Here is a 19,951-nt window from a genome sequence, read left to right on the forward strand (position 1 = left end):
CTCACATTTTAGCATAAATTTAAAAGATACCACACCCACATATCATTTTGAATAGATAAAAGTTATGAAGAGAAAGCTCTCAAGAGGGGACAGCTGTTCTCAGGTAATTAGCTAGTAATGAAAGAAACGATATTAATATCAATAGCTTGCATTTGTCTAAAGCCAATACTATTTTGCAGACTCCATTGTCTTTATCTATATTATTGTAACATCAATATATGCAATGCAAACAGTTTAAATTTTAAAGGCATTTTTAGATTGGATTTCCTGCACAGTGATCATAAATCTAGAACAGGAAGCTTGCAATAGTTAAAGTCACATATTTATAAAATCATATTCAATTAGGTTAGAAAAGTGCAATTTCTGTCATCATGTCATAAAAAGATGCGTTTTTCTCTCAGATCTACTATAAAGAAAAGCTCCCTATATTGTTACAGATAGAGGCTGTTTTCAATCAGTTACAAGGAACAATCCAATTACTAGATGGTTTAGTGCAGTAACTGACTCCAGACTAATTTAATTTCTTTAGGTCTCTAAAGATCAATTGATTTGATTTTTTCCCCCCTCCCTAAAGGCTGTTTAGGAAAAAAGCAGACTTAAATACCTGGAAATGAAATCCAAAGCTTTGTTCACTTTCACACTCCTTAGGTCTTTCTGAAAACTTGCAAGTCATGATGAATGGGTGCTCTCTTGAGATGTTTCACCAATTAGAAATCATTAAGACTACTGTGCAACATTTCAGATGATCAATGCATGCAGACAGCATATGCAGCTGCTATACGTGGCTTTATAGTCCATTGCATGGGATCACAGGATCTTATTTTCCTTATTTCTTTTGCTTTCTGTCCAATTGATTTTATCATCATAGCTGATGCAAGCAATAGTTTGTATAAAAACATACCATCCCCTGGCAGCAGATATACAATTCAGAGAAGCAACATCAACAGACATTATTTTCATATTTTAAGGTTCTAGGATACTTTAATGTCTGAATAGAATAAAACCTTCATGTCCCTGACTATTGTCATATAACTGAAGATAGAAACACTAAAAAGAAGATATGATCCAGTCTCATATCATATCAGTCTCATATCAGCACACTTCTGACTCACAATTTTACTATGTTGTTACTTGATGTGCTGTTCAACTGTTCCATTTCAAATAAAAACCAAGCCATAGTCCCCTAACTAGAGAGGATCTTTCCCATTTAATTCAAAACAGATCTAAGCCACTTTTCTTCAAGAAAAAAAAATCAGGACCCTCAAATGATTTTCATGCATTTAAAATTCAGTTTCTTGTATTGATATTATTGTTTTATGTGTGGATATATGATGGAAACACTCATGCCTGACCAAGACAGTTTATACTTAGCATTTCTGATTACATGCCATGTGCTGTTATAATAAGATGCCTTTTGGAAAACTCTAAAATGTCATCTCTAGAATCACAATTACTTTATGTGTATGGAAGCATCTGAGATTTTTCTGTTGCCTGCTCATTCACACTTACTTTCTCAAACTCCTATAAGGCCAGTTATTTTATGGCCCCATCTGAGATAGGGTTTGGTTTTGTTTTTGTATTTTTTTTTCCAATCAGGGCTTCTTCTCTACCCATAGCTCCTAGCTTGCACTCTTTATTGTGATTTGGTCCGTGCAGTTTTTACCTTTGTATTCTGTCCATGGTATGCTTTTTCGCCGGATTTATTTCTGTTTTCCATTGCTTACAAAGGTGTTGAACTGGGAAGCTGTTGGCACTAGCCTGGCAAATATTCATTCTATTTTGCAAAGTTGATTCTGTTCTTTGACCCTATTATCCATTTGCCACTAATAATCCACTCTCTAATTTGTCCAGCTGTTAACTGTTTAAAACCACATGACTTAAATTACATACCTGTGTAACAAAGCTAACAGTCAATAGTCTTGCCTGTGCAATTGCTTCTTTTAAAAAAACATGTCTTTTCCAACCAACACTGTTGTTGGGATCAAATATTCTTGAAATTTTGTAATGACTTCACATATCAGTCTACAATCAATCCCCTTATTACAGACTATCAATACATGTAGATTTTATATTAGATGGAAGAGCATTGCATCATCCCCAATTCCTCTTTCAGTGTCACATACTTGCAGGAAAATTTAGGAAGTGCTGTAATCACTCCCTTCAATGCTCAATCAGATTCCCTTACAGATTCTCTTACAGAAATTATTTGCTCTGTACTTGCAACGATATAACTTAGTGTCATAGTGACGTGACACACACAAGTACTGCTAAAAGATTGTCCTTTATTTCCCCATCCTCTCGTATGGCTCTGGATATATACCCCTTTTACTGTGGCTAAATAGCCCTCTACTTAATTTGTGGGGTAATATCCCTCTCACCATGGGCACCAACTTCGTAGTAGTTTCCAAACATACTCTTCTCCTAATTCAATCAGTACTGCAGTTTAATTTCAATTAAACAAAAGTGGCATCTCTACATTAGAGTGGGGATTATGGATTTATACTGATGGCACTACTTGCTGACCTCATTGTCTAGGACTTCTAAAAGTGGTCACATTTAAGGTATGCCAAGAGCCAGGAGACAAAGCAGCAGAAACTTTCATTCAGCTTGAACAATACATTTACCTTATGTTCCTCCCACTATCTGGAACAATGGAGAATCAGAAGGAGGGGTTTTTTGCAGTACCTTACTTCACATTTCCCAGAGAGCCAAATCTTTGTTTCCAATAGAACTGAATGACATGATAAGGTAGGAAAAAAAGAAAAGCTTTGCTTGCTGCAGCTTAAAAAAATGTGAAGCTGTTAAAATGACTCCTTTCTTCCCCCTCTCCTCCTCCCTGGTCTTTCCCATTAAGGAACCACAGAAGGAAGATGAATCTATTAGATTCCAGTGGAGCAGATGTCAAGACTCAAAACAGCTCTGTCTTCATAAGGTTTATAAGTATTTTTAAAGGAGGTTGAGGAGATTTACTATATGCAACAAGATAACATTAAAATGCACAGCTTCCCAAGAGTTGAAAGGATGCTTTTCCTACAAACTCTCTCTTCCCTTTATCTTATCTGCATGGAAAGTAAACAGAAAGTCCCCATTACCTCTCGATATCAGTGAGTCTGGAAGAGTCCCGGAATCCTTTAGCAAAAGGGTTGCTGTCAATTTTCAGCTTGGTTATCTGGAAACACAGAAAAAAGAGTAATACAACATGATCGTGGTGCTTGGCTGTTGCAGGATACACAATGTTACCCAGTCCATCCTCAGTTTCAGACGGTTCAAGCAAGTGTGGGATCTCTTATATAACTACTCATTTGGCACTGCCAGCTACAAAATGACAGAGTCAAGATTCTCCTCTCGCACCAATGTCAATCAGGAGTAAGACAACTGAATAGAGTTCCACTGGGGTAAACTTGGTGTAGGTGAGAGGAAAGATCAAAATTCCTTCTTGTTGTTTCTCCTACAGTCCTGTGTCTTGACAGCTGAAGAGCCAGGGCTAAGAAGGAATTAGGAGAAGAGCGTATTGAGGTTTGCTCATAAACAAGAGCACAAAGAACCTTCAGAGGCCTCAAGTTATTGCCTCTTAAAGCAGTCTCTAGCAGCAAAAATGGGTCATATTCCCCTCCATGTAGAACTGAGATGTGAGTTGTAAATAACATCACAATAATACCTAGCTGGTAGGGACCAACAACTTGGTGGGCACTGTGTGCGAAGATTTTAACTCACTGCCTCAAGCTGCCCCAACATTGATTACTATGATGCAGTTATTTCAAAGCAGGTTTAATTAACTGTACTCTGAGCGCACAGACACACATGATTATTATATAATAATTTATTCAGAATTTTACTCCATAGTTAGTATATTTAGGAGTGGAAACACAACCAACTCTTCCCAGTTGGCTACCCAAAGTAGGCACTATCAAGAGTGTCTGGCCACTAGGTTGTAGATAACACACAAAGACATACACTAGTGTAAAAGTTATTCTGACAACATTTCCTTGCAATAATTTCTGTGCATCATATGTCCATTCCATTTTTTTCTCTGGAGTAAATTGAGAATACTCTGAAGTAATCGAGTCATGTGTCCATCCCTTGAGGCAGCACAACTGTTTTGTACTGTTAAGTGAAAAATGCTAAAACAGGATTTCAAATGAGAAGGTTGAATGAAAAAAGTCACCATCCAAAAGCAATTACAAACCTAAGAGATCAGACATCTTACAACCAAAACTTAATTTCCTTCTTCAAATGTAGCTACAAGATGGAATAGGGGCAGCCCTTCTTTTGTTTAAGAGGTATGTACAAGGAAAATTTATTTGAATGTCTCACTTATTAATGTCTTGGTCCTGAGATCCTAGCATTCAACATCAGGCCTTATCCCAGGGGTGGGCAAAATGGAGGATCCAGCTGGCCACTGGACTCCATTTCCCAGCTGCCCCTGCCCACGTCACTGCAGTTGGTTTCCATGGAGACCCCAGGAGCCCTGATGTAGGGCCAGGGTTTCTATGGAGACCAGCCCCAGCAGAGCTGGCAGGGTGCATGGCCCAGCAGGTAGCTGTTCTGCAGCTGGGACTGGGATCTTGCAGTGGTGACAGCATGGTCTGGAGCTGGAACAGAGTTGCAATCTGCTGCCTGCACGTCCCTGCCCAGGGTGTGTAGGCAACAGATACTGGCTCTGCCCCCAGCTCCAGACCATGCTGTCACCACTGTAAGATCCCAGGCCTGGAGCAGCTCCCTGCCCTGTGGTGTGCCCTGCCAGCTCTGCTGGGGCTGGTCTCCATAGAAACCCTGGCCCCACACTGTCATGGCACTGCCACTCCTGGAGTCTCCTTGGAAACTAGAGTGATGTGGGCAGGGGCTGCTGGGAAATGGAGTCCACTATGGGCCTGATCCAGCCCGCGAGCCAGACTTTGCCCACCCTTGCCTTATCCACATTCAGAAAATTAACCACCTCTATAATCATTACAGGTATTATAAGCAAAGAGAAAGAAACCCAGAAAATGCAAACAGTAATACCCCATAGGTAGGAACTTTGCTTCAGAAGAGACTATCGGGGGAGTAAAAAGAATTTGTATTTATTGCCATTTAATGTAATAAAAGCTCATCTCCAAGCTCTTTAATGACATGCTGATTCAAGAGTGAAAGAATGTAATGTAGGCAAATGCTTATGTTATTTTCTGCCAAAAATGTCCCATGTAAAGCTATGTGTATTTATATTAGCACCAGATAATAATAAGTGTGGCTGTATGGGTAGAGTGAGGGGTAGGGAAGAGGGTAGATCAGGGTGCTCTTTTGGGCAAGATAATCTAGTTCATAAAGGAAAAACTCCAATCATCTTAAAAACTCTCCCTTCTGACACCAGAGATGAAATTTTGCTTCAACTGTGTTTACTTGAGTTATACTATTCAGTGAGCATTTTCACCTGATACCTTCCTGCCAGTGGAGACATTGTAAAGAATACTTTGTGTATCCATCAACTCTTGATTGCTATGGTGCCTCGTGGTTTTGTGATATAATTGATGTACAGTTGCTTCACATATACTTTGGGAAAAAGACCCCACCATGCCGTACTCAAAGCATCCAGTTGCCTCATTAGAAGTCAGATTTGGTGCTGAAAGGGTGGAAAGCTCTAATAAAACTCAGATTTCCCAAACTTTATGCACAGCAGAATTAAAAGGCTCCCCATGCACCACTCTCCTGAAGGATAGTGGGCTCTGTTGACTCCAGCTGATGTCAGGGAAAAGTCCAAGGCACTCAAGGGGTAAACAGAGGCTGGAACCTATGAGGAACTATTCAGCCATTTCATACTTCATAAGGCATTTGTTATCACTGCCTTAATTCTAGGAACTGTCCTTCAAGAAAAAAAAAAGATCATTTACAGAGATCTGGATGTCCGGATGCCCTTATGAGACAAAGGTATTTTAGCACTGGATGACCTCTCCACAGACAATTAAGGTTACATCCAAATCTATCTCTCGATTCTGAAAAGACTGGTTTCCTGGGAAGGCAGTCAGCAGAATAGGGAGGGAGACTTATGAGAACTAAAGCAAACAAAGAAGCACTGATTACTTAAGCTGCTATCTACATTATATGAACAAGAAGTCTGATTACAACAAGGGTGGGAGTGAAGAAAATAGGCAGCCTAGTCTAACAAATGGTCCACTGGACTGACATGTGTGTGAAAATGTGGGTCCACTGAGGTCAATAACAATACCACGATTCATTACAATGGGGCCAAGATTTCAATCCTGGTTTTTATTCTGGCTACTGACTTGCCATGTGATCCTCGGAAAATCACTCCATCTCACTGCATTGTCATTTTCCTTTGCTGCTTTCACTTTCCTTCCCTCATTCATCCAGCCCACGCACTGGAAAGGTTGAGAACCCCTGGTTCAAAGCCAGAGAGACAGCCACTGCCCAAATAGCTGATTATGGGCATTTACATTAGAGAAGACAGACTGGCAGGTGGTTAAAAAAGCTTATTTGAGCACAGAAGGGCACTGGAGAGTATGTGTGTGATGGGTGGAGATGCTGGGCAGCAGCATAACTAAAGTGGGGTAAGCAGGGCACCTGCCCCAGGCACCAACTAGGAGGGGCTGCGAGGATTCCCCCCACCAGGAGTCTATGCCACAGCAAGAGAAGCTCTGCACTGCCCCTGCTGCCCATAGGAGCACTATAATAATAATAATACATGAAAGATAACAGTTATCTTAAATGTACAGATTTAAGCAAGTCATTACAGTCAAGTTCTGCACCCACTAAAGTCAATGGTAAAACTCCCATTGTCATTAATAATACAGGATCAGCTTCCTAAACTTTCTGCCACACTTACTCCACAATGAATTGCAGGTAGTTTATCTGAAAGAAACAATTAGCTAATGGACCAAACTAGTGATTCGACTTTAGTTTGGTTCAATGTTTGAAAACTACCTTTAAAAAGTTCTAAGTATTATTACTTAGATCACTGAAGAAACAATACCCAACTCTGCTGCAGAATAAAAAGATTTCTAGGCATTCCCTGAGGAAGATCTACATATGTATATTTTTGCCTGTCAAATTGACATTTTTCTAACAGCTATGATCTGGTATGACATCACAAGTGAAACTTGTTCTAGTTGCCAACATCCGATAAGACTCACAATTATTTATGATGTCATGTAGAGACAATATATATCCTCACACACAGTCTCAGAAACAAGCAGAGAACATCTGCTACAAAGCATTTTAAAATGAAATTTGACCTACAATTCAACTCTGTAGCAGTGGTTTGATTGTTTAAATAAATGCATGCCCTTTAAATCTTAAATTATGAGATAGTTTGTTGAAAGTGTAATGTATTTAGCTTTTATCTAATAACCTGCAGAAATGTAATCATTCCTCTTAAAACAGCACTGAAAGAAATGGCAAAAATGAAAAAAAGATTCCATTTTCATTAGTCATAAATAACAGGACTGCATGGACCCTGAGGGTCTCCAGAGAAGCAATAATGAGAAATTTTGCAGTCATCATTGATATACTCAGGCAAGTTTTGCTTAGAAATAGCTGTGATCTAATATATCATTGATAAGTGCAAATTTGTATAGGTTATTGCACAGAAATAAATTCTGGGTTTAAATTGGATATTTTTATTTTACTCATCCCCATAGACAGTTCAGGGACTACTCCTTTTCTAGACATATTTATTACCTATATTTTATTAAGATTACCACACGGCTAACTCTTTTTCTTTCTTTTTTTTTGATATTCAATTATAAGCCTGAGTTTATTGGGAACTTTTTCAGCTACAAACAGCTATAGGGTATGTCATAAATAAGAACAAATCCTAGCACTATGAAGGAAAGTATTTTTAAAGCAGTAAGTCAAAGTAAATGACTTAATGTTCCCTTTGGCTTTACAATCTATGAAATATGGTCAAAACATATATCTAAGGCACATCTATCCCACAGTTCATATCCTACCAAAATTTAGTTACAATGCTAAATATGTATAATATTCAATACTTTCATTCCATTTATGGAATCTGAAATTAATACTTTTTTTTTGTTTTGTGTTATCTGAGGTGTTAAGAAATGCTATACATTTTATACCTAGAGAAGCAAATAATCTGAGGGATAAACACCTATGGGACCACACCTCCCCAGATGTTCGGATCCTATTCAGCCCTTTTCTGATAAAACCCTTTTTAACATATGAATAAAAAAAGAGACACCCTCAAAAGTGTAACATTAATCTCTTAGGATGGACTACAAAGCCCACTTAAGCCAACTGGAGTCTTTTCACTGACTAAAGTACCAAATGCCTTATTCAATGCCCACTGAAGCATTCATCATCCAATGGTCTACAGATTTTGTAAAGTTACTTATTTAGAAACGCATCTGATGTTAAAAGTGGAATCTATCACTAATGATTGTGTTTATCTAGGGATTGTTATTCATTTGCACATTAATTTGAAATTCAAATATTTACAGTGAAATGTGAAAAGCAGATTTGTGGATTATTTCCCTCACACCTTGGCTTCATGGTTTAATGAATCAGCCTTCAAAGTACATTCTGTCATCGGGTTTGGGTTACAGACATTTAAGTTGATACCTCTCAGCATGTCAGATTATTGGAAATTAGAGCAGCTTCTTGATGAAATAAGCAGAGGGTTAACTTGAAAAGGAATAAAGAATAATACACAATGTTATTATAAAGAAAACATCTGGGCTCATTCCCCAAACCCTTACTTATGTGATAGCCCTTATTATTTTCCAGTGAAAAGTTCCATTTAAAATACTTGGTCTTGAATGTAAGGTGAGCACGTAAGTATGTGTGTAAGGCCAGGAGTGGAAAGAGTACTTGGGAACAGTGTGATGGAACATTACATTACATCAAAGAAATTTCTATGCTAGATTTTAAAAGGGAGGAATTTATTAGCACAGAGATTTTAGACAAATCAACAAGTTATAAAAATAGTCTCGCAACACACTCACCAGTTGATTTTGATAGGCAGTGACAGCAGTGAAAACTGTCTCTGGGAAGATAAATGTCCGGAATTCTTCAGATTTCAGATTCAACAAAGATGCAGTGTGGTCCTTCTTCTTAATGATGTGCACCCTTGGTTGGTATTTGTGCATGGAGTTCAAAATAATCTGAAGCAAAGAATGATAAAAAGATGTCCCGAGATGAAGATTAAGATTACTGTGAACTAAACAAAATGTAGCTGTAAATGGCAGGCCTTTGGGAATCTAGATGTACAGAGGCTGATTTTCAAAGACGCTGAGCACACACATCCCTCTGTAACTTCAGCGGGTGGTCACCTTTGAAAACCAGACCCTTAAACAGAAGGTTAAGAAGATGGTTCCCTTTTGTTCATGTGTATGTTTGCATGTATCTGGTATGTACTTTTGAAGCATTAACATCTATTTATCCATATGATGGATTTTACAGACACAAATATTATCATCATCTGTGGACAGAGGTATTTGAAGTTCTCAACCAAACTTGCAGGTTTGAGTGCTTGGAAGGGTGTACCCAAAAGCCAGTGCCTACAAAGTTATACTCCTACAAAATGAGGCCTGCTGGTGCCCCTTTGGAAAAAAAATCAAGTTCTTGTTGTTATACACAATGTATATGTAGCATTTAAAGAAGTCTGTTCTGCATACTCAGGTAGCCGACTGTGTTTGGACTGGCGGAGCTCTGAAGTAGGATTAGAGCTAGCTGAAGAATTCATCAGAAACAGTATTTGTTGTAATGTTCCCATTTTTCTTCATTAATAGTTTTTGTGAATAAGGACTTTTCCTAAACAAAACACACCAATTATAGGGCTTCTTATCCCACTAAAGTGAAAGGACAGATTCCTATTGACTTAAAATGATATTAGACTATTTGACCACCTCTAATCAAAATATTAGAATATAGTATGTCTAGTGTAGAGCTAAGTTTGCATCATTTCTCATGTTGAATACAATCACAGACACGTAACTAATCTGGCAGTGACATGGGTGGTTCCAGGTATAACAAGATTAGTGGTAATTCTTTGCAGTAGTGGTTCTCAACCTTTGTAAGCCTCAAGGCACCCTTTGGAAAATGTCAATTCTTAGCGCTCTCTCATTTTTTTTTTTTTTTACTACAGAAAAATAATAGAGCAATTCTTCTGTTACGAAAAATGCAGAAAGACCGCAACAGGTCAGAATGTTTTTGATACTATGGATTCCCATTTGAAATCTCTGGGTTTATCTTGTGAATCATGTGTAGGTGTCTATACACCTAACAGTACTGAGCCTTTTGGATATCTGCTCTGAGACTTTTGTATAGGGTGGGATAAAATCTAATAAATAAATATATACATCCTATATTTACTCACCTGCCACAACTTTCCTCCAGAAATTAGCCTTCCAAGATTGGGGTGCATGTCTTAATGGGGAATCTGATTTTCTGTGCAAAATAGCAGCAGTAGCATTTCTATTCAGCCTGTGCTGAGAAACTCATCTGACTTGAAGGACTCATGATTCATTATAGTCTACTTGATTCCTGCTAATTGCTCTTTACTCCATGTGTGTTAATGACCCACTCTCCTTTTTTATTTTCTTAATGTTCCACTAATCAAGCTAGCCATTCTTCAACAATTTTGCTGAAGAATTTGCAATTTAGCTACTACTGGTCTCTCTTCTCCTATTTCACAGCCCTGCAGAGTGCAGACTATTTTTAACTCTTTTCAAAACCCTGGTTCTGGCTTTGGAGCCCAATCTTCAGCAGAAGTTACAGTTTCAGGTTTTGGCTGAGCAACCAAGAGCTGGTAACAATTCAGCTGTCAAAGGGTTAAAACGATAGCTTTTGCCTGAACGTGAAAAGGAGGGTGAGTGAGCTACAGCATGGGCTCTGTCCCTGCTGTCTGTGACCATAATTCTGGAGGAATCTTTTTTTCTTCATTTGGCCTTCCCAAGAAACAAGGTGCATGTCTTATTTAGGGGTGTGTGGCATGTGAGAAAATCTGATAATTGAGTGCCGCCTCCCCCCTCCACAGCACCCTTCAAAAAACTTGCAGCAGTCCAGAGTGCAGTGACAGCCTGGTTGAGAATCACTGCTTTATAAAATCATAAACAGCTACTCCACATTGCAGTATATTGCTACTGTACATTAACTCAAGTTGAAATGCAAAGTTAGATATTGTAATCACAAAGTAAATAACACAGGTTGTATTTTGCATCAGAGCCCTGCTCTGGCAATAGCTTTTCATGCAATGAACTCCCATTGTTCTTTTTTTTTTTCCTTCTCCTTTGAACCAGATTCTTTTCTGACCCACACTTTGTTTTCAGTGGGACTGAGTGCTTATACTGGAAGGCCGGACTCATCCCATTATCATCACTATCATGAAAATGAGACAGAATTTTGAGATTCTTTGTAGTATGAAATCTTGTAACATTTCAGTACCTTACCGAAGTCACGTCACTGGCTTCCACTCCATTTCTGGTGCACACTCAAGCTCCTCTTTCTCACAGACACTGGCACAATTACTTTCCTCCTCAGCTTCTCTGTTCTTGCTGTTTCTTAATTTCCCTTCTGTCCTTACTTCCCTTGGGAGTACATCCTACTCCCAAGTGTCTACCTCACTGCTCTGTTGGGTTTTTTTTCACTTCTAAAATACTCACGGGTAATCCCATCAGGGCACAAAAACACCACCATGTGATTTATATCCCTAGTCACAACCATGCACAAATAAGCCAGAAAGTAAATGAAATTTGTGAAAAATGTTGCCAAAAATCTGTTAGTAAATTTTAGAAAAATCTCAGCTTACTCAAAGATATTCCGCAAAAACAAATATTAGGCAAGACTGTATGGATGGATTTTTTATAAATGTCTCACTTTCCCCTAAAGATTTCATCCAGGGATCTATATACATACTCCCAGTTTCTTTCTTCTGTTAATGATATCTATTCTCATACGGCAAGCTTTATGTCACGCACACAGTGATGAGACTCAATCTTACAGAAAATACATGCATAATTGTTGTGTTACGCATATTGCTCTGGATACGGGAACAGTAAAACTTGCCAAGTCCAGAAGTCTTAGGGTAAGAGAAAATTGAAAAAAAATGCTAAGCTAAAAACAGCCTGTCTCTTCTCTTCAGGGGGACTCCTCTTCAGAAAAAAAAAAACATTTTACAATAACCACCATTACACTTTAACCACAAAATGTTTCTTTTGGAGAACGGAAAGAACACGCGATCATAGAATCATAGGCAGTAGGGCTGGAAGGGACCTCTAGAAGTCATCTAGTCCAACCCCCTGAACAAACTGGCCAACATGTTGTACCTATAACTAAAATGTTAAGACATTTTTAAAGCATTGACAGTTCCCCATAAGAACAAGACATGAGAATAAGAAGAACAATTCAGAGAAAAGGGCAACTTTAAATTTAAGTTAATAAGGTCCAGATAACTTAACTCTGCCTCTAGGGACCCTGGTGTTCCTGAGCTCTAAACACTATGAAATATCTTTTTCAAAGTCTTCAAAGAATGAATTTGTTCCTTGAGTCTATACAATGTGTAATGATGGCATTGCCACAGTGCCAATATGGCAGCAATAGATACCAATATACTCTGATCATTAACATAAAAGGACACAAACTACTGGATTCTGCTCTTGCTGCTTCTTAGAAGACACTACCAGGCAGTCTCATATGCTAAGATATAGACTGTATTTTTCTACCTTATGTCTGAAGTTATTACATCTTGTTCTGTAACAGGAATATTCCTGACACTCTCTAACAGCTACTGTTTTTTTCTTTTTCAGACCCATCTGTCCTTCTGGGAAATGAACCTCTCTTAGCTGGTTCACAGTACATAGCTGCGAGTCATTCATTAGAGACACATGGCCTGTTATGATAAAAAATGCTTTTTTAAAGCACACATACTTGTTTTGGAAACTACATGTATTGATCCTATCATCACTCTCATCCTTTGCTTCCAGAGATCTGTTTCTGAAATATGAGTAAAATCACATTCTTTTGAGCCAGAATGGGGGGAAAGGGATTTAAGAAAAGCAGACCTACATACCAGATGTTTAGAAAAGAATAATGCATTAGCATCTGTGCTTTCCTTCTTTTTTTTCAGGAGGTATTTCCATTTAAAAGACTTTGGTCCAACCCTGAGGTCTTTAAATGAGAAAACTCTCAGTCATGTTGGAAATATTCTGATTGAACAATTCAGACAGATGGCAGCTATGTCAAGCAGCCTGAAAAAAGCGGTAACTGACCCTCTGCATCTGTACCCTGTCCCTGTATTAAAGTTCAAAACCCTCCTGGACTTATTTATTAACATTGGATATGCAGCATAATACTTATATAGGAAACCCTCCCATCCTAAGCTTATTCCACAGATATGATTTCCTTGAGTGTTCACTTAAGTCACTCAATTTTCAAGCCTACAGCTCGGGCCTTCCCATGAAGACTGTCCCCATCACAGCATCACTGCTGAGCATCCCTCAGTTATGGGAGAGCCTACCTCCATGTTCCTGTACTTTCCAGCTCTCTGCAAACAGAGGGCATTTATAGATGTGCTCCAGGAGGGAGGGGGAGCACTTTAATTAGCACAGCTCCAGCAGCCTCACTAATTAAAAGCACCCGGAGCATCAGGTGTATCAATGTCCCGGCACTGAAAAATGGTGGCAGGGTGCTTTGGGCTAAAGCTCGTCAAACAAGCTTTAGTTTGAAGCGCCCTGCCGCCATTTTTCAGCATGGGCAGTGGAGTCTGCTGGAGCACAGTAATTACTGCATTCCAGCAGACTTGATTAATCTGTCTATTAATTGATTAATCGATTAATCGAGTCTGCTCTGATGTGTTGTAATTACAGCGTGTTGGAGCAGCCTCCCTGCACATGTATAGGAGCCCAGGGTGTCTCATATCTCCCAGCAGGTCTGCCCCTCAGCCACATGTTTTCAGTGCTTCAAGTACTTCTGTGACTTAGGAGGAAAACCAGGAGTGGGTCAGAGCTGGGACTTAGTCCTGTTTATGCTCAACCTCACCCTGTGATTCCCTGTGTTTCATTTTTGTTTTGGTTGGTCTGGGCATTTTTTCCTATCGCACACAATTTGCCTTCAAGCCATTTTCTCTTTTTTAATGTTACACCTTTTGGTTTACTACTAGATTAACCCTTTCTGTTTTCTTAACCCTAAAATGCAGACCCCATACACATTCCCCCTTGAGTCAGGAAGCAGAAGAATTATTCCTGATGGCTCCATCTCCAGCGGGTTGTTTAAGGTACTGACACCAAACTTAGCAGAAGCTATGTTCCTTGTATGTGACAAGGCACTGGCCAGTGTATAAGAGATGAGAGCACTAGTCAGTGAGGGAGGGCAAAGCAAAATAGAGACGAAAACGTAGCCGAGAAATTCATGTCAGTCTTTTCCATTTCCTTTTAACCCTGGCTGTTACACCTGATTCAGGGTTCTATTGTGCCTCTTTGGTTGCAAAAAATGTTCTACCATTGACTGCAATAAGGGGAGGCAGAAAAACCTTCATGTTGACCTCGTCTGTCCCATTAATATGCTACCACATCAGAACTACCATCATGTATCATTTAGAAACACAGGACTTTTTTTTAAAGAATGCAATGACCAGGGATCTGGGTTTTCTGTTTGCTACAGAAAAATGGGGGGAAACACGGATTTTCCCTTTTAACTGAGAAAAACCACAGATTTTTTAATTTTAAGCCAGAAACATGCAGATTTTCCACTTCTGCAAAGAGCTCTCTGCAGGCTGGCAGCATTGCAACCTGCAAGGCGCTGGGGGGAGCAGGAGGAGGGTGGTCAGGCAGGGGGTGCCATGTGCATGTGCACACACACACATGCACATGGCCACCAGGCAGCCTAGAGGGCAGCTTCTGCAGGTAAGTCTGGGTGGGGAAGGAGGAGGGGACTGAGGCCTCCAGAGGGAGTGAGCTGGGCAGGGCTAGCACTGGGGCTGCTGCCCAGGTGCACGGGGCTTGGGCTCAAGGCCAGAATACATGGCTGCAGGGTCCTGGCAGGGAGTAGGATGGAGCTGTGGGCGGCTTGTTTCTGGAGTGGTGTGAGGCTGGCTCCCCATTGCTGCGTGCCGTCCCAGGAGGCCATGGGGGGCACATGCCCCCCCAATCTCTGCATGGGGCAGGCTACCTTCTGCAGGCACAGGCTCCCCACCCTGCTGCCCTCCCCCTGGGGCCTCTGCAGCCTAGCGGGCAGGACCTGGCAGGGCAGTGGGGCCAGGCAGAGAAGCTCCTTGCTGCTGCAAGCCCCATGCTGCCCTGGCAAAGCATTACCTGACCACCCAGCAGCAGCATGGGCAGTGGCATGGAGTTGTGCCCTAACTGCTGCCAGGCAACCAGGGGGCATTCACCAGGGTGACACGGAACTCCCAGCGGTGGCAACAACCTTCCCTGCCCAGCCCATTTTGCCTAGCCACTCTGGGTCAAGCCTGCTGGGCCGTGGAGGTGCCAGGGGGAAGGCAGCAGGGTGGGGAGCTCAAGTCTGCAGCTGGGGGCCCACACCCACACCCCCACAATGTGCTCAACTCTCGCTGTGCTGCCTATTAGGGAGAGGGAGCCAGACACAGCACTCTAGTCCGCCACAGCAGCCACCACCTCCCGTGGGTGGCAACCAGGGTTCAGGTGCTGCTGGGGGGACAGGGGGCTGCAGACCTTGGTCCCTGGCCCCAAGGCCCTGGCATCTGGGGTCCCCTCCAGCAAGGCTGGGAGGGATAGGGGGGCTGTGGAGGGGAGAGTGAGGGGCAGCAGCAGGGCTGGGGGCTGTGGCTTGGGAGTGAGAGGCCTGAACCTGCGTCCTGGTGAGCAAAGAGGGCAGAGGGAACTCTGATTTTCCAAGACAAAAAAACCCAAAATCAAATACCAATATGTATTTAGAATGTATTTTATTATAGTTACTGAAGCACTGGTAGGCTTCCAAATTGCTTTAATATTGTAACTATATCAATAAAACACTGTGGGCAACTGATACCTATATCTATAGTGGCATTTCATTTTAATGGTGGATTTGGGGTTTTTTAATCAGATAATTTGCAATTTATTTTTTTTTTAATCAGAGAAGTTACAATTTTTCAAAAGCAAAAACCAGGATCGCTGGTGATGACTGATGTGAAATATGCTTCTCCAAAAGGCAAACATAAAACTTATAATAGGGAGTTTCAGGGGGCTGTTTACGTATATGAGACAAAAACCCAATACAAACTTCCCCACAAACCCTGGCCAGTGCACCTCCACTGTGACATGAACAGACCAGCTGGAAAGGTGATGGGTCAGGTCAGTCTTAGCACCTCTTCAGTCCTTTGCCATTGGGATTAGAGGGCCAATAAGTTTAATGTTATTCTGAAGTCAGGCAGAAGGCAGGGTACATTTGTTTTTTGCATCTGCTAAAGTAAGCTGCTGTTCTTGGAAAGCTTATGTATCTCTGCTTTGGTTAGTGTATAAGGTGCAAATCTACCCTGCTTTCTGCCTAACAAGTTTAGTGGCAGCTATTTTTTTAAGATCTTTTACCCTTTTTCTACATAGGAAGCTACTTACATGTCCATGCTGATCCAGTTCATTGTTTGTTAGCTTGACTTTCTCAAAGGACACCATCTGCTTTAATAACTGTTCTCCTGTAAATGGAGAGTCAGGATGCACATACAACCTAAACAAATGAACAAGCACACAAATCTTACAGTCAGGTTTGTGTAACTATAGACTTTACCATAAAGCATTTAAACAATATGAAGACATAAAATTTTGTCTTCAAGACATCCAGTGGCTTCAGAAAGATGTATTTTCTCAGAGCTTAGAAAAACACAGATATACACACAAAGCAAGAGAAGCAGGCTTCCCCTAAACGGGTGCCTACATGCAAAATAACTTGTAACAAAAAAGAATAAAATACTTGACTGAGATTTTATGTTCCATCCACTGAAACATAATAAAGGATACTTTTTAGGCCCTCAGACTTCTTGGAGCATATTTTGATAAGAATATCTATAATTTTATCTAGTTAGCTGCTAATAATAATCTAAGCTAGGGATATTAGCTAAGCATTACATTGTTGTATCTTTTCCCAAATGAAAAATTCCACTGAGCTGTGCTAACAAATACTTAAAAAAACAGTCACTCCAGCTCAAACAGAAACATAGCGTAGATAAAGACATAACCAGAGAATTCAGAAAAAAAAAAAATTCTTATTATTGTCATGAATTATTACAACCTTCATTAGATCACATGTTAATTATGATGATGATGTGTGTTTATAAGAAACTGAAAACCAGCATGGTGGCTTGACATGAAAAGTCATTGCATATATGTAAATTAACAGCTACTTTGGCAATTTGGCAGGATAGAAAGAGGCACAGATAATGGGGTAGCAGGATTATGTTGCAACCAGAATGATTTCAAGTACTACACTCTTTAAATACAATATCTTCATATAAATAGTATACAATGATTTGACTTCAGATACTTGGTAGGTGTTAACTGAAGTACTTCCACTAAAGCCTATGCTTGTTAACTGCATCTATGACTTTTGTTCATTCCCGTTGTTTAAGTTATTTGGCTCCGACGATGGAATCCCCCCACCCCAACTAATTCTGTAGATCAGGAAAAAATGCAAAGGGACCTCTTTCAGTGCATACCTCTTGCTTTGCTACATGTTTGTGTCCCAGAAAGGAGCACTAATTGCTCATCACTGAATGATGGGGCCTAAATGTTTAAAGGAGGATGTGAGATAGGGGGAAAAGTGAATCATATTTGGGCTACATTCAGAAACTTCTACCAGCATAGTTATTATCTGTCAAGAGTTAGTGAAGATGTGATCCCTGATCAACATAGCTGAGCTAGTAGGATTCCTTAGTGAAAGCAATGTTATATCACCCAAACTGGCCTTTTACTTGTATAGCTTGTTTCACTTGTTGGGATGAGTTTTACTGTATTAGTACAAATCACAGATTTTCCATCCACTTTAGGACTGTTTTGCTTGTATGTTATGCTGATATTCGTATGCTAGTAAAGTGCTTCTAATGTAGATATTGCCTCAGTGTTGTGGACTCATAATTTCATCATAAGACTCATCATATGGGGTGCTTTTCTTAAAAAAAACAGTTCCTGGAGTCATGTCATTTCCCCCCAAAACTCAGCTTTCATTGAAGCCTGCATGGCTGTGAAGAAAAGAATGAAAATGTGATCCCTAAGGTTCAGAAAGCAAAAGAATGAGATCATGAAATGCTATCGTTTAAAATGTCATTATTCTTAAGCAAATCCCATGCTTTTTGGAGGCTGGATAATGATTTTGGATGATTGGATTGGCAATACTGTAAGCCATGGATATGGAGATTCGATCTTAAGAAGGTTTGGCTATTTGAAACCAAAGATACGCATTTTGAAAGTAAGTAGAGACCTTTCTGTACATAGCTACTGAGCTCAATCACCATAAACTGTATAAACACAATTAACTTTTGTTACCGTTAACATGCTATAGATTAGATGAATGCTAACAATGAACAGGAAGCCATCTCCCTATGTTGACTTGTATACTTTAATGCGCAGGGCTGGACATGAAAGAGTGGTGGATTCTTCAGATATTTTTACTATAACACTCTAGATCTCAGCCACTTTTAGTATTACAACTCACAGATAACTCACAATTTTATCCTAATACATTTGCTATGTGTTAATGGATCCCACAGGAACATATGACTCCACATGTTTGAACTGAACACCTCTCCAATGGCCAAATCTTGTACACCAGAGAGATGAGGATTCCAGATTAAATATAGTTACCAGCTGGTGCACAGAGAACGGATGATCATGTGGATACGCATGAGCAAAAGGATTAGAGAAATAAACGTGCACATTCCACTGCACAAAACTCCCACTGAAGTCAGCAAATGCTCAGCATGCCTAAGGTCAGCAGGATGGTGAGAGGTTGTTCAGATCAATTTCCAAAGTTTTAGGAACAACACACTGATGGAAATTCATGAAAGTTATTTTGTGTTTAGGCAAATATTCAAGGTTTTGGTTATTGCTTTCTTTTTGTATATTTGGCTTTTATTATATTTTCCTTTTGTTAACATTGGGACTAATCCTACAGGTCCCCAGAGCATACAGCTTCTCATGGACTTAATTTATCATTCCATAGGCAGAAGGTTTGCACAACTGGGCTTAAACCGTAAGTCAAAAATACCTTCAAAAAGAGCAGCTTTCCTACACAGCTACGAGAGTGCAAATATTGTACTTTCATTATGCAGATCATTCTGGATTGGTTAGAATAGTTGAGTAAAGCAAAATCTTTTATCATTGCAAGGAGGCAGTTGAAAGACAGTGGATAAAGAATAAGCGTACATGTCAGAACTTACAAAGCTAGTATTTCCTTGAAATATTTTCTGTAATTTGTAAGTCAGAAGAAACAAACAAAAAAAAAATCACCATGTAAAATTCTCTCTCTCAAAGCACTTTAGAAGATTTACAAATATTTTCTAAAAAGCCTTTTTATTCAGGTGATTGCATCAACATAAACTTGTTTTAAATGTTGACAGCAGAAAGACAAGGGTTTAATTCTTATTTGTACTGAAGATCCATGAAGGGATAAGCTTTCAAATAACATCACATAATACTTGTTGATTTGAAGCACAGTTCTAGTGTTGCAAGCTATTTTATAGAAGAACAAAGAAAAAGCCCTAGGGCCCTGATCCTGCAAGGACTTACATACGTGCATAGATTCACTCCTGTGAATAATCCCATTGCCGTCACTGGGGCTATTTGTATGAGAAAAGTTGTGTGTGGTTTTTGCAAGATCAGCACCTTAATGCCATAGGCCCCGATCCTGAAAACACTTACATACTTGAAATAGCCTTGTGGATTCTGTTCAAATAAGGAAAGGTAAAACCCAGACACGTTTGCTGCTCAGGATCTTAAAAATCACATCTCTGAAAACGTGACCTCTGTGTCCAGATCCTGAACACAAAACGTAAACATTG

General features: G+C 39.9%; 1 protein-coding gene across 1 annotated transcript in view; it reads right to left on the reverse strand.

Moving 5' to 3' along the window:
• TBX20 (T-box 20) overlaps positions 1–19,951 on the reverse strand; it is a 56,991-nt gene that overhangs the window by 20,727 nt on the left and 16,313 nt on the right. Inside the window, exons 5-6 of the mRNA XM_006020856.3 lie at positions 8,958–9,116; positions 3,093–3,169 (exon numbers count right to left, since the gene is read on the reverse strand). Of these exons, the coding sequence (XP_006020918.1) occupies positions 3,093–3,169; positions 8,958–9,116 (236 nt within the window). The remainder of the gene's footprint in view (positions 1–3,092; positions 3,170–8,957; positions 9,117–19,951) is intronic.

Source organism: Alligator sinensis, unplaced genomic scaffold, assembly GCF_000455745.1.
Source record: "Alligator sinensis unplaced genomic scaffold, ASM45574v1 scaffold86_1, whole genome shotgun sequence".
NCBI lineage: Eukaryota > Metazoa > Chordata > Crocodylia > Alligatoridae > Alligator > Alligator sinensis.